Below are 18,162 nucleotides of genomic sequence, written 5' to 3' on the forward strand. Positions count from 1 at the left end.
CAGCGCGGTGGCCGAGGCCGGGCAGGACACAGCTGGGAGGACCGGGGGCGGGGGTCGGTCCCGGCTGGACTCGGAAGGGAAGGGGCCGGGCTCAGTCCCCAGGCGGTCGAGGCAGCTCGCAGCTTCGTTCGGAGCCCGCGCCGGTGCCGGCGCCGGGAGCTTACCCGCTTGGCCGCAGAGGCCGGCGCGCCTAGCCTCGCGCCGTGGCCCGACTCCGCGTTCGCCGGCTCGCACGCCCCTCGCCGCTCCGCGCCTGGCTTGTGGGCAGGGGCTGAGCGCGGGCGGGCGGGCGGGGGAGGTGAAGGGTGCTGGTGTGTGTGCATGTGCCTGGCTGGGTGCACACCCCGCACGGCGGCGGCGCCAGGACGCGGAGCGCTCCCCAGAGCCCGGGTGCCTCGCTCGGCTCTGGCGGCCGCGACCATGTTCCAGCCCACAGCCAAGCGAGGCTTTACCATCGAGTCTTTGGTGGCCAAGGACGGCGGCACTGGAGGGGGCACTGGCGGCGGGGGCGCAGGCTCCCATCCCCTGGCGGCGGCCGCCTCGGAGGAGCCGCTCCGGCCCACGGCGCTCAATTATCCTCACCCCAGCACAGCCGAAGCGGCCTTCGTGAGCGGCTTCCCCGCCGCCGCGGGCGCCGGCCGCTCGCTCTACGGCGGTCCCGAGCTCGTATTCCCCGAGGCCATGAACCACCACGCGCTGACCGTGCACCCGGCGCACCAGCTGGGCGCCTCCCCGCTGCAGCCCCCGCACTCCTTCTTCGGCGCCCAGCACCGGGACCCTCTGCACTTCTATCCCTGGGTGCTGCGGAACCGCTTCTTCGGCCACCGTTTTCAGGGTGAGTGCCCACGTTGTGCCCGCCTCGGCGGCCAGCCGGCGCCCGCGCTGCGGCCGCGCGCGGAAGGCTCGGGGGAGTCCGGGGCCATTCAGAAGTTGTGTCAGAAAAGGTTGCAGGTCCACAGAGGCCGATTCCTAAGCAGGGAGAAGCCGCGCCAGATCCATTCGCTCTTCTGCCTCCTTGGGTTCCCCCCCAGAGAACCAGGTTGGGACCTCCAGGCTTTTCCAGGAATGATGCCGGTCCGGACGCCAAGCCCGGGCGCATCCTTGGAGCCTTTCCTGGTCCTCCCCGCGGCCTCCCTTAATGTCTCCAGGCTGAGCCAGCCCCATCCCAGAGAACTGAGCTTCGGCCGCCCTCCCTCCGACCCAGCTGGACCTGGGACCGTACGACGTTCGCACTTCCACAACCAACTCCCAGGGATCCGCCTTCGCTGGCGCAAGGAGACAGGGGAAAGTCCACCTGCTTGTCCCGATTCTGTGGGAAGAAGGGGCAGAGGGGAGGGAAAACTGGAGAGTTAATGTTCAGTGTTCAGTGCTCCTCTGTTTGGGGATGTTTCTCAGCAACCTCGGCCCGACTTCTCCAAGTCACACGTGCCTCTCGGACCCAGGGTGGGAAGGTTTGCCAAAGCAAACCGGCTTCCCGCGACGCTCGCGGACTCCGGGAACCGACAGGCTGCTAGGGTACCGACTGAAGTCCTCCCAGGCAGGGGGCGGGGGCAGAGGGCTTTTAAGGTCGTAGGCAGTCTGAGCCCCCTAGTCTGCACTGGGCAATGGGATTGGTAAGGAAGATCCCTCACTTCTCTCTCTCTCTCTCTTTTACACACACACACACACACATACACACACACACACACACGTTTCAGTGGTCTGACTTTCTCTAAGCAAAGAGTTCCATTAGTTTGGAGTTCGTTTTCTTCTTTGAATTTATTGGTTTTTTTCTTTTCTTTTCTTTCTTCTTGCGCACCCCCCCTCACTTTTTTTGGAGTGGCCTTAATTTGTGCAGTAATTGGTTTAGTCTTCAGTTCTATTTTGTTTGTGTAGACCAGACATCAGCCTTAGGTTTCCTGACTCAGAGCTAGGTAAACTGGCTCTTAGCAAAACAAATGAAAAGGACGTGATTAGAGCTTTGGCTGATCTGGTGGTAAACTGGATCTACACAGTCAAAATAAACTGGGTATTTGGTACAATTATCTAGATAATAGAAGAAAATGACCTCATGAAGCTTTCGCTATGGGTGCTTAACTGTATCATGGAAAGCCGCTTTCCCCACCCCAATTTATCAGACAATTTTCCGAGTCGCATCTGGCTCATAGATACTGACCTAGCAGATCCCACAAAATAAGGTAATGTAATTGTTTGAGCAAGAATTTTTGTGGGAAGACTTGTCTGCTCTGGGGATTTCAAAGATTTGCCCAAATCATCCGAAACAAACAAACAAAAAAATGCCTATGGTGTCAGCCGCTATGGGAAAGAAGTCTGTCAATTAAAATCAATGTTTACTGATAAAATTAAGTATTATTTTAAATTGAGCAAACCACCTCGGTCCTCCATGGGCTGGGTCACCGGTCTCTAAACTTGGCGACTGCAGGCCAATTTGAAAGTCGCGGCTGTTTGTAAACCCTCGGGCTGGGGCGGCGGAAGGACCGGCGGTTAGCAGACCAGAGGAGGAACAGGAGCTCGAAGAAGAGGGCAGAACCGGTCCTGACCCCTGTAGTCTCTGCTCACTCGGAGATGGCGTCCCCCGGCGCCGCCCTCAGCTCTAGACCCGGCGCCCCATGCCCTCCGCGCTTCCTTTCCCGCCATTGACCTCGCCGACACCGGCTTTTAGGGTTCGAGGGCCGGGGCACCAAGGGTCGGGAACGCCTTGTAAGAGATCCAGCTCCGGCTCTGAGCATCCCCAGTCAGGCGAGGCTGAATAAATCCTCGGCAAAATCCTCTCGGAAATTGCCGCCGCTCCCTGAGCCTTCAGCCTCGGCGGGCACGTTGTCTAGTTGCAAAAACGGTTGCATTTTTCTCCCAAGAACTGTGTCTGGACGCGGAGATGGAGCCAAATGTGGTCTCATTTTTGAACACGAGAATCCGTTGGGCACGGAATGACCTTTTTTCTAATTCTGAGAGGTTTTGGCTTCAGGGCTGGTCAGCGTCGGGGCAGACACCTTGAGGCCCCGGCGTCCTTGCGTCTTGGGGGCCCTCGGGGATATGAGCCGAGTCATTTCAGGCCCTCCGGCGCCGCGTTTTCTAGAGAACCGGGTCTCTGCGATGCTCATTTCAGCCCCGTTTTAATGCAAGAAGCAAAACCCTACACGAACGAAAAGGAAAACGTCTGCGTTCTGTGCGCAGCGCTCTCCAACAGTGCGGTCCCGGCGCGCAGGCTAGGGCTTCTCCGCTGAGCAAGGCGCTGGGAGAAGAAAAGTCAGCGCGGAATGGTCGGGACCAGGCGGGGGGGACCCCGAAGCCGGAGGCGGCTTTCGAGGCCTGAGGAGGAGGGGCTGGAGAAGACAGCGAGTTAGCCGCACTTCGGTGCTATTTCCCTCTGACAGCAGGAACTTTCCAGGCTGGGAAGCTGCGTCGGGAGGGGGCCGTGGGAGATTAGGCCCTCGGGACTGGTGGTGGTAATGGGCCGGTGCTTCAAAGGGAGCCTTTGTTCCGGCAGGAGGAGCGGGGAATAGGTTATCTCCGTTCACGGGCGGCTTCTCCTTCTCGTAGCCCCAGGCCCCTCCGCCTCGCCATCCGGCCCAGAGCCCCCAGCTTGCCATAGCATCTCCAGGAGGCACTGCAGCTTGGGCCCCAGGCCTTCGAATCCCTAGTTCTCAGCTCCTGCCACCTCAGTCCTGGGAACGTCGATTGGTAGTTCCCAGCCATTGCCTTAAAGAGAGAGACTGGAGGAAATCGGGGCAGAGTGGGGTTCAGTTACTAGCTACAGAGAAGACTCAGCCAGCCCTTTTCCACTTTCCCGGCTGTCCTTGACTAAAACTGACAGCCTACTCTCACAGACTGTCTCTAAACAGGCCACACTGCAACCCCAGTCTGAGAGCTTGTTCTGCTCTTGTGGTCCAATTAAGGCAAACTGAAGCCATGGTAGGGACGGTTGAGGTCCCTTCTCCATAGATCAGAGTCAGAGTGGCCCAGGCTCCTAGGCATCATCCTGGTTCTTATAGAAACATGAAACTATGGATCAATTTCTCAGGATGGTTAATTTTGTACTAAACATACTCTTCCTTACAGGAAAAAGTCCTTGCTTCTTTTGAAATCATATCTTTCATCAGTAATCAGCCTCTTGAGTAGTTTTTCCTGGTCTCTGCTCCTTCTTGGTCGGGTCAGGACTTCAGTGTTTCTGCACATGCACACACAGATTACAGGACACATGCTATCTGCTCCTTTGGGGGATTACAATGAACTTACAATGGCTATTCTCTCCCCAGCTGAAGAAGACCCCAAGCAGTCTATCTTTCCCCTAAAATAGCCAGACTTGAGCCAAATGGTCCTATGTATGTCAGGACAGAGAAGCTTGCTGTTTCCATCCTCCACCTTGGGTTTATAAAGACAAGCACAGAGAACTCTACCGCACAAGTGACCAACACACAGCATGGAATTATAAAACACCCATCAAGTCACACACTGAGGCAGGCTGCAGTCCTGCTTTCTCAACCCCACACTACCCTTCACACTTCTGCATCCCATTCACTCACAAATCAAGGGTGTCTCCACACTGCCACTTCATTTCTGACCAGCCTGGGCCTGGGTCATGTTGCTGAGGCCAAAGCCTATGATCACAGGCGTGTGCTAGGCTTTCTCTCCCTCCCCAGCTCATTTGTCCAGAGAAAACCACTGTTGGTATTTGACTTGAGCTTATTTTAACATCAACAAGGAGTGTTTGCTTCCCACCCACCTCTGCCACCTTTCTCTGGCCTCGTCACACTGGCTCCCACTTGAGGCTGTAATCCTTTTCTGCACCTGGATCCTTCTCCTCCTTTCTCTCCCTCCTATCCCTCTCTGCCAGACCACCTCCCCTGATCATCTGTCCCCTCCATCACTACAAGCTAAACTTTTCCTTCTGTCAGGCCTGAGACTCTGCCCACACCTTGAAGAACCCAGTGGGCAGGGTATCCCCGACGCTCCATCTTCCTGTGATGTGATCCCACTCACTTTTGTAGCAGCACAGATCCAGTCACTTGCAATGGATAAGGCAACTGGAAGTTAATAGCTTCTCCCTCTCAGGGGACTCTGTCTCCCCCCACCCACCCAGGCACTGGCCACTCATTCCTAGGCAACGCTGTTCCCCAGAAAACCCCAGCAATCAGGTTTTCCTATGTAGATGTCCAAAGCCCACAGACTTGGAGAAAATCAGGTCAGGCAGTTTCCACCAGCAGAGGGACGTGAACAGTTACCTGGAGAGTTGTAGCAACAGCATCTCAATTATGTGCTCTTGCCTCACAGAGATATTTCCAGAGATGGGAGAGCTCAACTGAATTATCCAAACAATTGTCTTAAGAACAAAACAACAAATCAAACTGAGTCAAACCAGTGGCCATTTCTGAAGAAATTAATTGGATCAGTCAATCTCAACCGCTAACTGTCAAAACATTTCATGCAGTGCTCTGCATTCTTGGTGGGTTAGGGTACTAGTTAGTATGTGCCACTGCATGGGAATCCATGGATGGTGTCAGGGCCTGTTTCCAGTCTTGTTGGCATGTGCAACCAAGCCAGAGGTTGTGTGAGGGCCTAGTGGGGGGATTCCTCGAGACTGGGGCTGTGGATGGAAGCTTGTTCTAGCTTTTGTAGTTCCTGACCCTACTACCTCAGCCCTATTCAGCCCAATGTCAGCCCCTCCTCCTGCATGGAGCAGCTGAGTCCCCATGATGGCCAACATTTGCCCAGGGACTGTTACACTCTTTGAAAATCCTGTGTGGTAGATAGGAGAAAAAGACAGTAGGGAGGCTGGAGTATATATTACACACGCCACGCAGAAACCAATATATCTATATCTATTAGAGAGAGAGATGACATCTAGTTATTTATACACATGTCTCTTCAGCACGAGATTATTCAGGGATGAAGCAAGGTCTTTTTCCACCAGAGAGCAGTAAGTCTGCAGGAAGAGGATTTTATCTGAAGACCTGGGGGGAGAGAGGTGGGATATTTGGAAGAAGTAACCTAACTGGAGACTTCCAGATGCTGTCTGGATTTTGACCTGGCCCCTGGCCTATTTTTACTACTTGCGGAGCCTCCGCTTGTTGGCAGGAATTTTCTATGGGCTAGTGGCCTGAGCATTTAGTTGCAAGGCTGGTTTAAGCAGGTGTGAAGGGAGAGTTCCTAAGATACCCTCAGTTCTTGAATCTGCGTTTGGTACGGGGACATCTGACAGCCAGGTTGTGCCCCTTGCAACTTTCCTGACACCCAGCCCTGTCTCTACCCCTGGTCCACTTTGAGGGAGACACGACGGGGCATACCAGACAAAGAGAGCTTGCCTTGGCCTGTTAGGCTGCTCAGGCACTGTGGACTCGGGCGGGCGGGCGCCTCTACAGACCCCGGCCCGCCTCTTGGCCCAACAGTGATCCGCAGCGCTGATTCCTGGCGTCCCCTGACCCGATACCTCTCCGCCAGGAGGAGGTATGGGGAGAGGTGTGGACTTAAAGAAGGGGCGGCAAAAGGGAAAGCCGAGACGTGGGTGTGTGTGTGTCAAGGGTTGGAGAGTGCAGGGGAGCGCTCCGGGGCGTGTGCGAGCGAGGCGCGAGGGCCGAGCTTGGCCGGCTTCGCGGGCGGCCGGGCCGCAGCTCACGGTGCGCTTCTCTCTGTCTGTATCTGCCGTCGGCGACGCGGCCACAGCGAGCGACGTGCCCCAGGACGGGCTGCTTCTGCACGGCCCCTTCGCGCGCAAGCCCAAGCGGATCCGCACGGCCTTCTCGCCCTCGCAGCTGCTGCGACTGGAGCGTGCCTTCGAGAAGAACCACTACGTGGTGGGCGCCGAGCGGAAGCAGCTGGCCGGCAGCCTCAGCCTCTCCGAGACGCAGGTAATGAATGGTCCGCGCTGCGCCCGGGGGCCAGGTGGAGGTGGGCCGGGCGGGTGCCGGAGAGGCACCCTAGCCTCGCCCCCTAGCCTGCCCCGGCTCCTCCCGCCACCCCTGCGGCGCCCCCGCCATGGCTGTCTTCCCTCCGACTGCGTACAGCCTCGAAGGGGCCACAGGACTTTTATTAAGTACTAAGGACCTACCCGGAGGCTGGGATCAAACCTTATTCCGACCCAGCTCACACAGCCCACGGGAGGTGCCAGCTGTCAGGAGGCGGCGGGCGCCCTCGGGAGCCGGCAGAGCGCGGAACACCCACGCGCGGTCACTCCGCGCCCGCCCGGGCCCGCTGGTGCCGTCTCAGCCCTGCGGTGACTGCAGCCCTTCTCCCGCCACTGTTCTGGGGGCGCTCGGAGGTGTGTGAGGTGCCCAGGCCTGTCCCGTACTCGCTCCGCTGCCGTGCAGGGGCGACGGGGGCGAAGGCCTCGCGGTGGGGAGAAAGACCACGGGTCCCCGGGCTATGAAGAGCAGAAGGTTAGCCGGGAGTGCGCGCCCTTGCCCGGCGTCCGAGGCCGGCCCTGGTCTCTGCGCAGGCGGGCTGGCACCGCGCTGAAACGGCCGTGTGTGTGTGCGGGCGTCGGCGAGACCTGGAAACGGTGGGAAAGTAGATTCTGGTATCCAGGGCCTGTTTTCATCATTTGAAGAGCTGTTGAATTGGGGAGGGAATAAACTGCGATGGCATTGAAGGGATTTGAACTGGATGAAATTACAATCACCACGTAGTGTTTTTGTAATTGATTTTAAAAGATTAAAGAGCTAGAAGGGAAGTATAGGGAGGCAGATTTGGCCTTATTGTAAGTAAAGACTTCGGCAGAAAGAAATGTCTGGAAGCACCGCTAAGCTCTCGGTCCGCCCGGAGTCCAGCGCGCTGGGGTGGCTGGTTGCTGCCCTGGAGGAGGATTTCTGTAACTGGGTAGGCCTTGGGAGACCTTAACTCCTTCGCGTCCCCGACAGCTTCCAGATTCGCGAAGAGAGAGGTCGGCTGGCGGCCCAGCCGCTCTCGCCCGCCGCCGGCATCTCATCTTCCGCTGCTTTTTCTGCTCGCCTCTCACACCACCATCCTCCACCCGAGTCCCGACAGAGAGATGGTGCCGGGCTGGGGGCGGGGGTGGGGTGTGTGTGCAGCCTGGGCTCTCCTGGGTAGCAGTGAGGCTAGATAGAAGGCTTCATGTGGGAGTCCAAACTCAACTTCGTCCCCAGCCCCGACCTCACTCTTCCCCGCTCACGACGCATGTTGGTATCTCTGTCCCACCTGTCTGATGCCCTGTTTCATCAATGCATTGCTCCCGTCTCTGCGGCACGACCCGGGCTTTTTCAGATTTGCTAGCCGGTCTGTTCTAACTGCAGAGATCAAGCTCACACACACACACACACACAAAAAAAACCCAGAGTTAAATTTTAAAAACTTTTTTTCTAAGGTATTTTAAAAAAATAATAAAATAACACCCACTTTTCCCTCTTCGCAAACGTTTTAAAATTTTTGTTTAAAACAAGGTGTCATTTAAGAATGGTATTTATAGTTACCTTCATTTAAAAGGTATTAGTTATTAAATTTAATTGCAGAAGTGTAAGAAAACAAAACCATTTATGTCCACCAACCACAGATTAACACTTGTTGAAATAATGTCATTTTTTTAAACTTCCATATTTTTAGTTCATTGAGAGCATTTTTAATTGACCTTCTTTCAACTGAACTTATCTGCCTGTCGCTATTTGGGCCTAACAATGCCAGTTAGTAAACCTAATGATTGTTTCCTCTCATTTTTATTAGAAGGTGCTTAAACATATGTTTAAAAGAAAACCAGCTAGAAAATAAAATGGATCCAGCTTTGTTAACTATCGAAACTCATGGCTAGTCTTGTTGCATCTATAAATGAGCTGGTATAAGCATATGAAACAAACAAAATAATAGAACTGTGGGACGTTTGAGCCTGAGAAACCTCCTTGTAGAGTCCTATCCTTCCAGGTGAGGCCTTTAAGATGGAGAAATGAACTAGGCAGAGCTCCCCAAGCACACGCAAATGGGATTTCAGCATTTGCCTCCCTACTAACTGTGTGACCTTGGGCCAGTTACTCAACTTATCTGAATTCTGGTATCATCATCCAGAAAATAGGTTTAAGGATCAAAGATACCTAACTTGAACTCAAATAATATTAATTATCACCCCCAGTACTTCTCTCCCCTTTGTTGAAAGTAATATGTCAAGTTATTGTTGTAATAAGGTCTACACCTGGAATTACTGATTCTTAGTTCAGTCTTTTTCATCAGCAGAGCTGCTTTCTGTCCCTTTTGTAACTATCATTTGGACCTAGGCTATATAATTAACTAATTATCCATCCATCTCGCTGTATTTGCCAGGCAAGCTTACCTGTCAAATCTAGCTATCAGCTATTTGTCAAGCTTCAATCATTCCCATCAGCCCCCTGCCATCTATTTCTACTGTCAATATCTATATTTGTCTCTCAGAACTCTCTATTCTGTCCCTCACAGATAGCTATTTTATATCTAGCCATGTACTTCTGTCTACTCTCATTAAATTACCTCCACAAAGCTGGTTAATTTATATTTCCTATTTATTATTAATTCTATCTGTTATTATTAATTCTATCTCTGAACAATAATTCCTATTTACCCAACTGTTGATTATCTCTTTATCATCTTCTCTGTTTTACCTTCTATATATCTACCATCCATGTCAAACTTCCGTCTCTAAAGATCTTTAGCAGCTGACAGTATATGCATATGTCTATAATGGTTATCATCTCATTAACTCTTGCTTTGTCTTTTTTTCTGGGCCTCAGTTCCTGATCTGTAAGGTTGAATAAAATGAACTCCAGGGTTCTTTCCATCCCTGAGCATCTGGCTTATCTATATTCTATTTCTCTGTATTTCTGTATAATCTCTCCTCCAGGTTCTCAGGACTTACAGCATATCTCCTGCATATCACAATATATATAGGATTTTGCTATCATTTAATAACCCGCCATACCAAGTGTCAGACTATACACTGGTTGCATCCATCTCTCAAAGAAATCTTAAAATACGGATTCCTAGAGCCTGCTCAGGAGGTTCTCTTAGGAGTTCCAGGGTGAGACCCAGGAAAGTTTATAAAGTAGCTCTCTGGGTGATCCTAATGAACTATAGGCCTGAGCATCTCAACTCTGGGAGACAGAGGGCAAGCCTTCCTTCTTCTTGCTGTGTCCCAGGGCCCAGTTCAGTGACCAGCAAGGAGTAGATGTTCCATAAACATGTACTGAATGAGTGGGCAGTTTTCTCTTAACTGTATACTTATCCATATGCTAGTTTTATCAGTCATTCCCCTCACTCTTTGCCATCACTGCTCTCTTTCCATCCTTCTGCTTCTATGATTCCCTTGCACTTCCATAGCTGATTGTTGATCAGTCATAGGTGATGGAGTTTTATTGACCAATTCATGGATGAAACTTCAGGGAGGGTTAAGCAGATCGGTGTGTGGGTCTTAGTTCAGAGTTCAGGGGTATCTGTATGCCCAAAGCTCTAGCATGGGATGCTGTGGGTAGGCAACCCAAGCTTTTTAGTTGGGATAGGGCTTTAAATTGGTTGGGGGTGGAGTTAATGGCGTGGGTTAATCTAGGAGGAGGAGGGAGGGGCCCTGGGCAAGGGCTAGTTCTTCCTTCTAACTCTTGGCTCCTCTTTGCTGTAGCGCAGCCCAGCAGTCTGACCAGGGTGAAGGCCATCTAAGATTCAATCCTGGTGGCCAGTAGGGCAGACTCGGGCCTGGGTTAGATCAGACCCTCGAGTTTGACTGAGCTTGTGTGTGTGTGTGTAATGAGCATATGTAACATATATGTGAGGCTTCTCTGGTGGCTCAGCAGTAAAGAATCCACCTTCAATGCAGGAAACATGGGTTTGATCCCTGAGTCGGGAAGATCCCCTGGAGGAGGGCATGGCATGAAGTAACTGACCCAAGGTCACACAGTCAGTTAGCAGGGAGGCAAATACTGCAATCCCATTTGCCTGCTTGGGGAGCTCTGCCTAGTTCGTTTCTCCACTCCAGTATTCTTGCCTAGAGAATTCCGTGGACAGAGGAGCCTGGAGCGCCACAGTCCGGAGGGTTGCAAAGGTTGGACACGACTGAAGCAACTTAGCACACATGCATGAACATATGTGTGCCTGTAATGTGGAGGACATGTGGGCTGAGTGTGATCAGTGCCCAAAGGTCAGATGCTGTCACAGGTACAACCTGGCACAGAGCACCTCTGTGAGCTTCTGTGCATGTGGGCGGAGGGGCACATTAGTTTTAGGGGGAGGGACAGAAAGCATTTGGTTGCTCCAGCTGATGGATTGGCCAGTATTTCTAGCTGTTCCTCCAACTCCAGACAGTTCAGGAGGTGTTTCTTGACCTACCCTGGCTGAGTTTAGCTGAATTGTGAGGGGAAGGGATGCAGAAATGTGGTCTCTTGGCCTTGGAGATTCCTCAGACAGTGGTGGGGCATGCAAGGGGTGAGTGAATGGAGTCCCACTGAAGCCACAGCTGTGGACTGAGGAGGTCAGGGGAGAGTTACATGGGCGGAAGGCTCCTGGAAGACCACAGCCATGGAGACAAGGAGGGCCGTCTAGACTGGTGGGAAGAAAGGGGGAGGGTTTGGGATTAAGATGGTGTGGGCGCTATTGAATGTGGCTGCCTTCTTAGGGCCCAAGAGCATGGGTGGGGGCGATCTTAGGAGGCAGAAGTGTGTGGTCACCTGCCTATGGGTTTTCCCCAGAGGGGCATGGTAAGAAGACTTCCTGCCTGGAATATCTCCCTTTGGGGGATGGATAAAAGGGAGATATCCAAGGAACTTGAATTTTTGGGAAAGGTTACTGGCTCACTGTGTATTCTGAGATGGATTCATCCCTTCCCTAAGTCTTGGCTCTTCTCCGAGAACTTCTGCACCTCTGAAGGTCCAGGGGTACAGTGGGAGGCCGGAGAGGACAGGAGAGGCAAGGGAGGCTGGAGTGGTTCTCTGAGGGTGTGGTCCTGAGAAGACAGGTGAATCTTGTGATGTCTCCCTGAGAGTGAAGGCATCCAGGGTGGACCGAGAGAGGGGGAAGCCAGAAAGCTTAGGAAGAGTTGGGACTCTGGTTGATGAGGAGCCAGAGGCAACCTCAGTTTGGGGGAGTGAGGGGTGAGCTTAGCATGGCATTGGGCTTGACCTTGAGTGTGGGAGCAGTTCGGGGGGGGCAAATGTTAGGAAGCAGGTCCCCCATGGAGAGGGCAGGGAGGCGAGCTGAGGAGTGGCTTGATTAACGCCTCCAAGCATCTGTCTCGTCTGAGGATGGCAGACTAGAAAGAGTGGTGTGTCTCTGTGTCTGAGGGTGACAGAATAGAAGGACACAGGCTTAAATTAAAACAGAACAGATAATAGTAGGACATAAGGAGAAACTTCTTGTATCAGAGTTACAAGACTCAAGTGCCCTTGATAGAGGTTTTTGAACTCTTTGAGGAGAGGACAAGTATTCACCTGAAAGTGTGCAGGGGCCCAGATAGGATGGGCTAAGACTGGGGAGTGGTGGAAAAGAAGGGATCCAGACCTGGTTCATTCAAAGGTAGTCTGAAACATTGGCTGGAGCTATAGTTTGCTCGTTTGTAAGTTCATCTGTCCGTTCACTCACGCACATCTTCATTCATCGGTGTATACAGTGATCAATCCACTCATGCTTTGATACCTTCATTCATCCTCACCAGTTTCACCTGAATCAATCAGTCAGCTGACCCTTGTCAAGCTGACCCTTGTCCCCTCAACAATGGATCTTCCTCTCCACCTTCCTCCTAGAAGTGGTTAATCCAGTCCAAGGCTGAAAGAACTAGGAACTGACCCTCTTACAGAAGTGGCCACTGAAGTAAGCCAAGAAAGGATCCCATCTCTCTAGCAGTCAGCAATTACCAAACCCCTTTTCCAGTTAAGAGTCCAATCCCTCTACCACTGATTTTCTCCTGTTTGCCAGGTTGGCACAAGTGCCTCTTTCCTAGAGCACAGGGCTCAGTCACTTCACCTCTGCCCTGCCAGGTGAACATACCTGGAACATGCCCACTGGGCCTCCAAAGCCAGCTAACACACCACTTTTGTTCTCCAGGTTCCCATGCTGTCTGATGAGGAGACAGAGGTTTGAGCAAATAAATTAACACGTTGCTGGAGTCACTGTCACTGAGACAGAGAAAAGCACTAAGGAAGTACAGACAGGCAGTGGGCCACATCCAGGGACAAGGGAACAGAGCTTCAGAGGCCAAGTAAGAGAGTTCCCAGTGGTGTAACTTGGACAAAAGTGGAGACTCTTGGAAGGATCTTGCTTATCAGAAAAACTGAGAGACACTGAGTGTGGTAGGGACTTAGAAGGCCACAAGGAACCTCTCTCCAAACTCAGAGGGTTTCCCTAGTCAGAAAGCCAAGTGTGCCTTGGGCTTAAGGAAAGGTGAGTAGCATGCCAGTGCTGGGGGCAGGCAGTGCAGAGTAAGTACAGCCTCCCACGGCCTCTGCCACTGAGCTGGTAGCCACGTTATGTGACCTGGCTCCTTTCTAGGTTTTCTGCCCTCTAGGGAAGGAGTTCTGGGATGACCCCAGATTTGCCTGGCTGGACTGGAAAGTTCATGGGGTGTCATTCTTAACTCTTACCACACTTGGGCCCAGTTCCTTTTCTTTTACCAAATAAAAAATTACTATTAATTGTTTATAAGTAAGCATTAAAGAAAAGTCAGAAAAGTGGAAAGAAGACAAGTCACCCATACTTTGGGTACATTTCCTTCTAGTCTTTTTTTCCCCATGCATAGGCTTTGTTTTTCCATGGTTGTGATCACACTGTGCCCAAACTGTGCATCCTGCCGTTTTCACTGATATTACTAAGCCATGAGCATCCCCTTGTTATTACAGTCTTTGTAAACAGCATCTGGACACTCAGCCCAAGGCTGTTCTCCGGAAGATAGCCAGGCTGCCTGGGAAGAGAGTTTTCGTCCCTGTTTCTAGAGAGCGGCCTCCTTGACCCTAGTAGTTTTCATGGAGAAAATATTCAGAATTGCTTTTCATTTGGGTTGGCCAGGAAGCTGTCCCTGGTGTGGAAACATACTCTGTGCCCTAAGTTCCACCACTAAAGCTTTCACTCTTTGGGCCAGTGATGCTGGGCAAGGGTAGCAGGCTAGGCTAATCCCTCTAGAGATGAGTCTCCTTTCTGGAAGGAGACTTGGGACTGCATGGGGGAGGGAGAAGGTACAGAAAGGGCCCTGTGTCCCTGGTGCCGCCCCAGATCATGCATCACCAGGCTGGCCATGCTTAGCCCTCAGCCAGCCCCTGGGGCTCTCAGGAATACCGCCCCAGCCCTGCATCCAGGCCTGAGTCACACACACGCCTTGCACAGGAGGCTGGGCGAGCTCACCCGCCTACAGGCTGGCACAGTCACAGTGGGCTCCAGGGTGGGGGGCAGGGGCCAGGCTGGCTGCCAAATGGTTCTGCCGAGAACCACCCAGGGCCCAGCCAGCCCTGTGCCTGAGGAAAGGTGGGCACGGAATCCAGAAGCCCTGCCCCTGGAGCATCTGCCATCTTCTCCATCTATCTGAGCTGGGACATGCAGGCAATGGGTTTGAATCCAGCCCCGGGAACTGAAGGAAGGAGGCCTCCCCTCACTCCATCCACCAAGGCCAGTCATCTCTTCCCGTCCATGTGGCTGTTCTGTGTAGCACTGAGTGCCGGCTGCCCTCACACCCACCCTGGTGCTCGGAAACCAACAGGCAGGACCAACGGTGCCATGGAAACCCTGGGAGGGATGGGCTCCACGGAGGGAACGGGGGGCGATGTCTGCAGAATGGCAAGGCGGGGCACCCTGAGCATGAAGCTGCCCCCTGGGCCTGCATGCCAGTCCAGCTTTGTCTGCCACCACCTGGCTTTGTGGCTAAGGCCTATGCTTTTCACCCATTCTCAGGGAGCAGGGACAGATCCGTGTAGTGTCTCTGAGGATTGCCTTTAGCTGCCCCCACCCCAGGATTCAAGGTTCTCCCCTAGCAGTCACTGCTGTTGCCGCAGCAAGGTGCTCACCGTTGTTCCACACACATGAGCTACCACTCACCACCTGTATGGGGGCCAGGGGTCACTCCAACTGCGATTGTCTGCATCTGGGCTTAGTTGCTTCAGTCGTGTACAACTCTGTGTGACCCCCAAGAACTGTAGCGCTCCAGGCTCCTCTGTCCATGGATTCTCCTGGCAAGAATACTGGAGTGGGTTGCCATGCCCTTCTCCAGGGGATTTTCCCAACCCAGGGATCGAACCCGCATCTCTTATGTCTCCTGCGTTGGCAGGCAGATTCTTCACCACTTGCACCACCTGGGAAGCCCATCCATTTGCTTTTTAAATGTGCTATTATTTCAGGAAACCCTCCATGCCTCATAACCCTGCCCCTTGGCACCGCCTTCCCCAGGTATCCTGTGGAACAAAAGCCCAGAACGTGTCCTAAAGCTGTAAAGGGCCCCAGAAAGCATCTCTCTTAGGCATGAGGGACTTAAGTCCAGAGAGGGGAGGGAACACAGCAGGTGATCAGCACTCAGCGCCTCCCGCCAACTCTGAGGGTGATCTGGTCTGGCCTGGTGCTACAAGGCCAAGAAAAGGACTGTGTAGTCAGGAGGAGTTGACAAAGTGAGGTTTCCTCCACAGTCCTCAAGAACTAAAACTATAAAACTGGTGAAGGACCAGGACGATCCTCCCAGATCATGCAGGAGAGGTTGTTAAGGGCTGTTGTGGAGGACCAGGACGATCCTCCTAGACCATGCAGGAGAGGTTGTTAAGGGCTGTTGTGGGCTGGGCACTGAGCAAATGCTGGAGGAGGCAGGAGAAGGCGGGATGATGAGATGGGACTGAGTCTGGGAGGCTTCCTAGAGGGGATGGGCTTAGCATCATGGGCCCGCCCTGCCTCTGCATCATGCAGGAGAGTTGTTGGCCTCCAACCCCTCTCCTTGTCAGGGCTCTCACTGCCTAACACGAGTTGGGGGGCTCTCTGTGTTTAAGAAGGAGCTCGCTTCTGTCCCCTGGTATTTCTCCCAGCTATTCCTTGTGTGACCTGTTCCCACATCTGGATGGGCTCCAAGGGCTGCTGATGTGGAGGCAGCAAGTCCAGAGCACCGGGTGGGGATGCAGACACCCCGCTGTGTCAGGAGGATGAGGCCTCCACTGGTGGATTTCAGACTACCCTGAGGAGCTGGCACCCAGGGATCCCGGACTCCCCACCCATCCGGCTCCAGCTCTGAGGCGGGATGGAGGATTCTACCTGAGGTTACTAAGACAGGCTCCTCTTGTGAGACAGACTGACCTGGACGGTATGAGATGTTGGCGCCTCGAGCGGTGGGGTCTGTGGGCCTCAGAGAGCTCTGGCTGTCCTGGATACTGCCCTTGGCAGGGACAGCACCTCCGGGTTAAGTGGCTGTGTCTGCTCTGCGTCTTCGTGCTGCTCTGAGCACAGGGGTGCCCTGGGGGTGGGGCTCACCCCAGCCATCCAGACCCAAGTGATGGCTACAGGAACCAGGATGCGTGGCAGCTCCATGCCCCCTCCCTCCCCTCTGTTGCTGCTGCTGCTGCTAAGTCACGTCAGTCCTGTCCGACTCTGTGCGACCCCATAGACGGCAGCCCACCAGGCTCCCCTGTCCCTGGGATTCTCCAGGCAAGCACACTGGAGTGGGTTGCCATTTCCTTCTCCAATGCAGGAAAGTGAAAAGTGAAAGTGAAGTCGCTCAGTCGTGTCTGACTCTTAGCGACCCCATGGACTGCAGCCTACCAGGCTCCTCCATCCATGGGATTGTCCAGGCAAGGGTACTGGAGTGGGGTGCCATTGCCTTCTCCGCCCCTCTGTTGAGGGGACAGCAAAACAGCCCCCCTCAGGCCCACTGTGCCCTGGCCCCCCTCATTTGCATCTGGAAGGGAAGACCTCCAGACCCATCAGGTGGCACCGGCCTTCGGAGACGGCCCTGGTCTCGATTTCCCCATCCGGCTCCCAGCCCAGCCTGAAGGCTGAGTGGCTGCTGGGGGCTTCCTGGGTGTTTCTCACCTGTGCCCCTCCCTCCCCGGCCCAGGTGAAGGTGTGGTTCCAGAACCGGAGGACAAAGTACAAGCGGCAGAAGCTGGAGGAGGAAGGGCCCGAGTCGGAGCAGAAGAAGAAGGGCTCCCATCACATCAACCGGTGGCGCATTGCCACGAAGCAGGCCAACGGGGAGGACATCGACGTCACCTCCAATGACTAGGGTGGGCAGCCACGACCCCACCAGGGCAGAGTGCCACGCGCTGCTGGCCAGGCCCCCCCACCGGTGGGCCCAGCAGGACTCTGGCCACTCCTCGGCCGGGCTGCGTGGAGGCCTCAGATCATGGCCCCGGAGGGCTCGGCGCCTGGGGCCACCACCGACAGAGGGACAAGATATGGGCTGGCTGAGGCCCGGGACTGCTCAACCTTCTCCTTGGAGAGCCTGCCCACCTGGGCAGTGCAGCCTCCCAGCCACTCTCCATTTCTCTTATCTCCTTTTCGTTTTGACGCATTTCTGTTTTAATTTATTTTGCAGGCACCCGCTGTAGTTCTTAGTGATCCCCTCGTGTCTCCCTTCCCTATGGGAACAATAAAAGTCTCTCTCTTAATGACATGGGTATCCAGCTCCAACCCCAGAGCCTGTGAGCCTGGTGGGTTCTGGCTCTGAGAGCCACAGGGGGAACCGGCTGAGCAAGCTTGTTCAGGGCCTGGGAATCCGGACAGGGCCTTGGAGACTCAATCCACTGACTCTTCTCTTGATGGTGCTTGACCCTGGTCTCTAGCTCCAACTCCACAGCAGGAGAAACTGAGGCTAGACATAGGGAAGGACCACCCTATATTCTGAGGGAGGCTATGCTCGAGTCTTCCCAAACTTAATGAATGGTGAGAATCAGGCCCAGGTGGGTCATGGAGGAGAGAGCATCCATATTTCTCCATGCATGGAGCTCTAGTGACTTCTCCAGTGGAGGGGAAAATGGGGCTGGGTAGAGGGGGCACCCTTCCCAGAGGCTGACCACCTCTGCCCCAAGTCCTGCCCCACCAGGATGCTCTCCTGTCCCTGCAAAGCTCCTCTGGGTGGATGAAAGCTTCAGAGACAGGGCTTCAGGCTGAGCTCACAACTGGCTCCTTAGGGCCTTCCAGCCTGGGAAAGAGCTCGAGGCAGGGCCCACCGATCTCTAGTTCATCTGCCTCCAATTTGTTCACTTGTCTTTCCTGCTTGTCACGCAGCACGGTTTCCTTCATCCTAAGAAAACC

At 53.9% G+C, this 18,162-nt stretch overlaps 1 protein-coding gene across 2 annotated transcripts; it reads left to right on the forward strand.

Moving 5' to 3' along the window:
• Positions 1 to 321: 321 nt before the first annotated feature.
• Positions 322 to 17,131, forward strand: EMX1 (empty spiracles homeobox 1). 2 transcript variants are annotated; one of them, XM_068986177.1, is made up of 3 exons: positions 322 to 835; positions 6,661 to 6,845; positions 16,964 to 17,131. In XM_068986177.1, exons 1-3 carry the CDS (start codon positions 322 to 324, stop codon positions 17,129 to 17,131), a joined length of 867 nt encoding a protein of 288 aa, XP_068842278.1. The 2 variants fall into 2 exon arrangements, with proteins under 2 accessions (XP_068842278.1, XP_068842287.1); XM_068986186.1 differs by having other exon boundaries at positions 421 to 839; positions 6,665 to 6,845.
• The last annotated feature ends 1,031 nt before the right edge of the window (positions 17,132 to 18,162 follow it).

Source organism: Capricornis sumatraensis, chromosome 1, assembly GCF_032405125.1.
Source record: "Capricornis sumatraensis isolate serow.1 chromosome 1, serow.2, whole genome shotgun sequence".
NCBI lineage: Eukaryota > Metazoa > Chordata > Mammalia > Artiodactyla > Bovidae > Capricornis > Capricornis sumatraensis.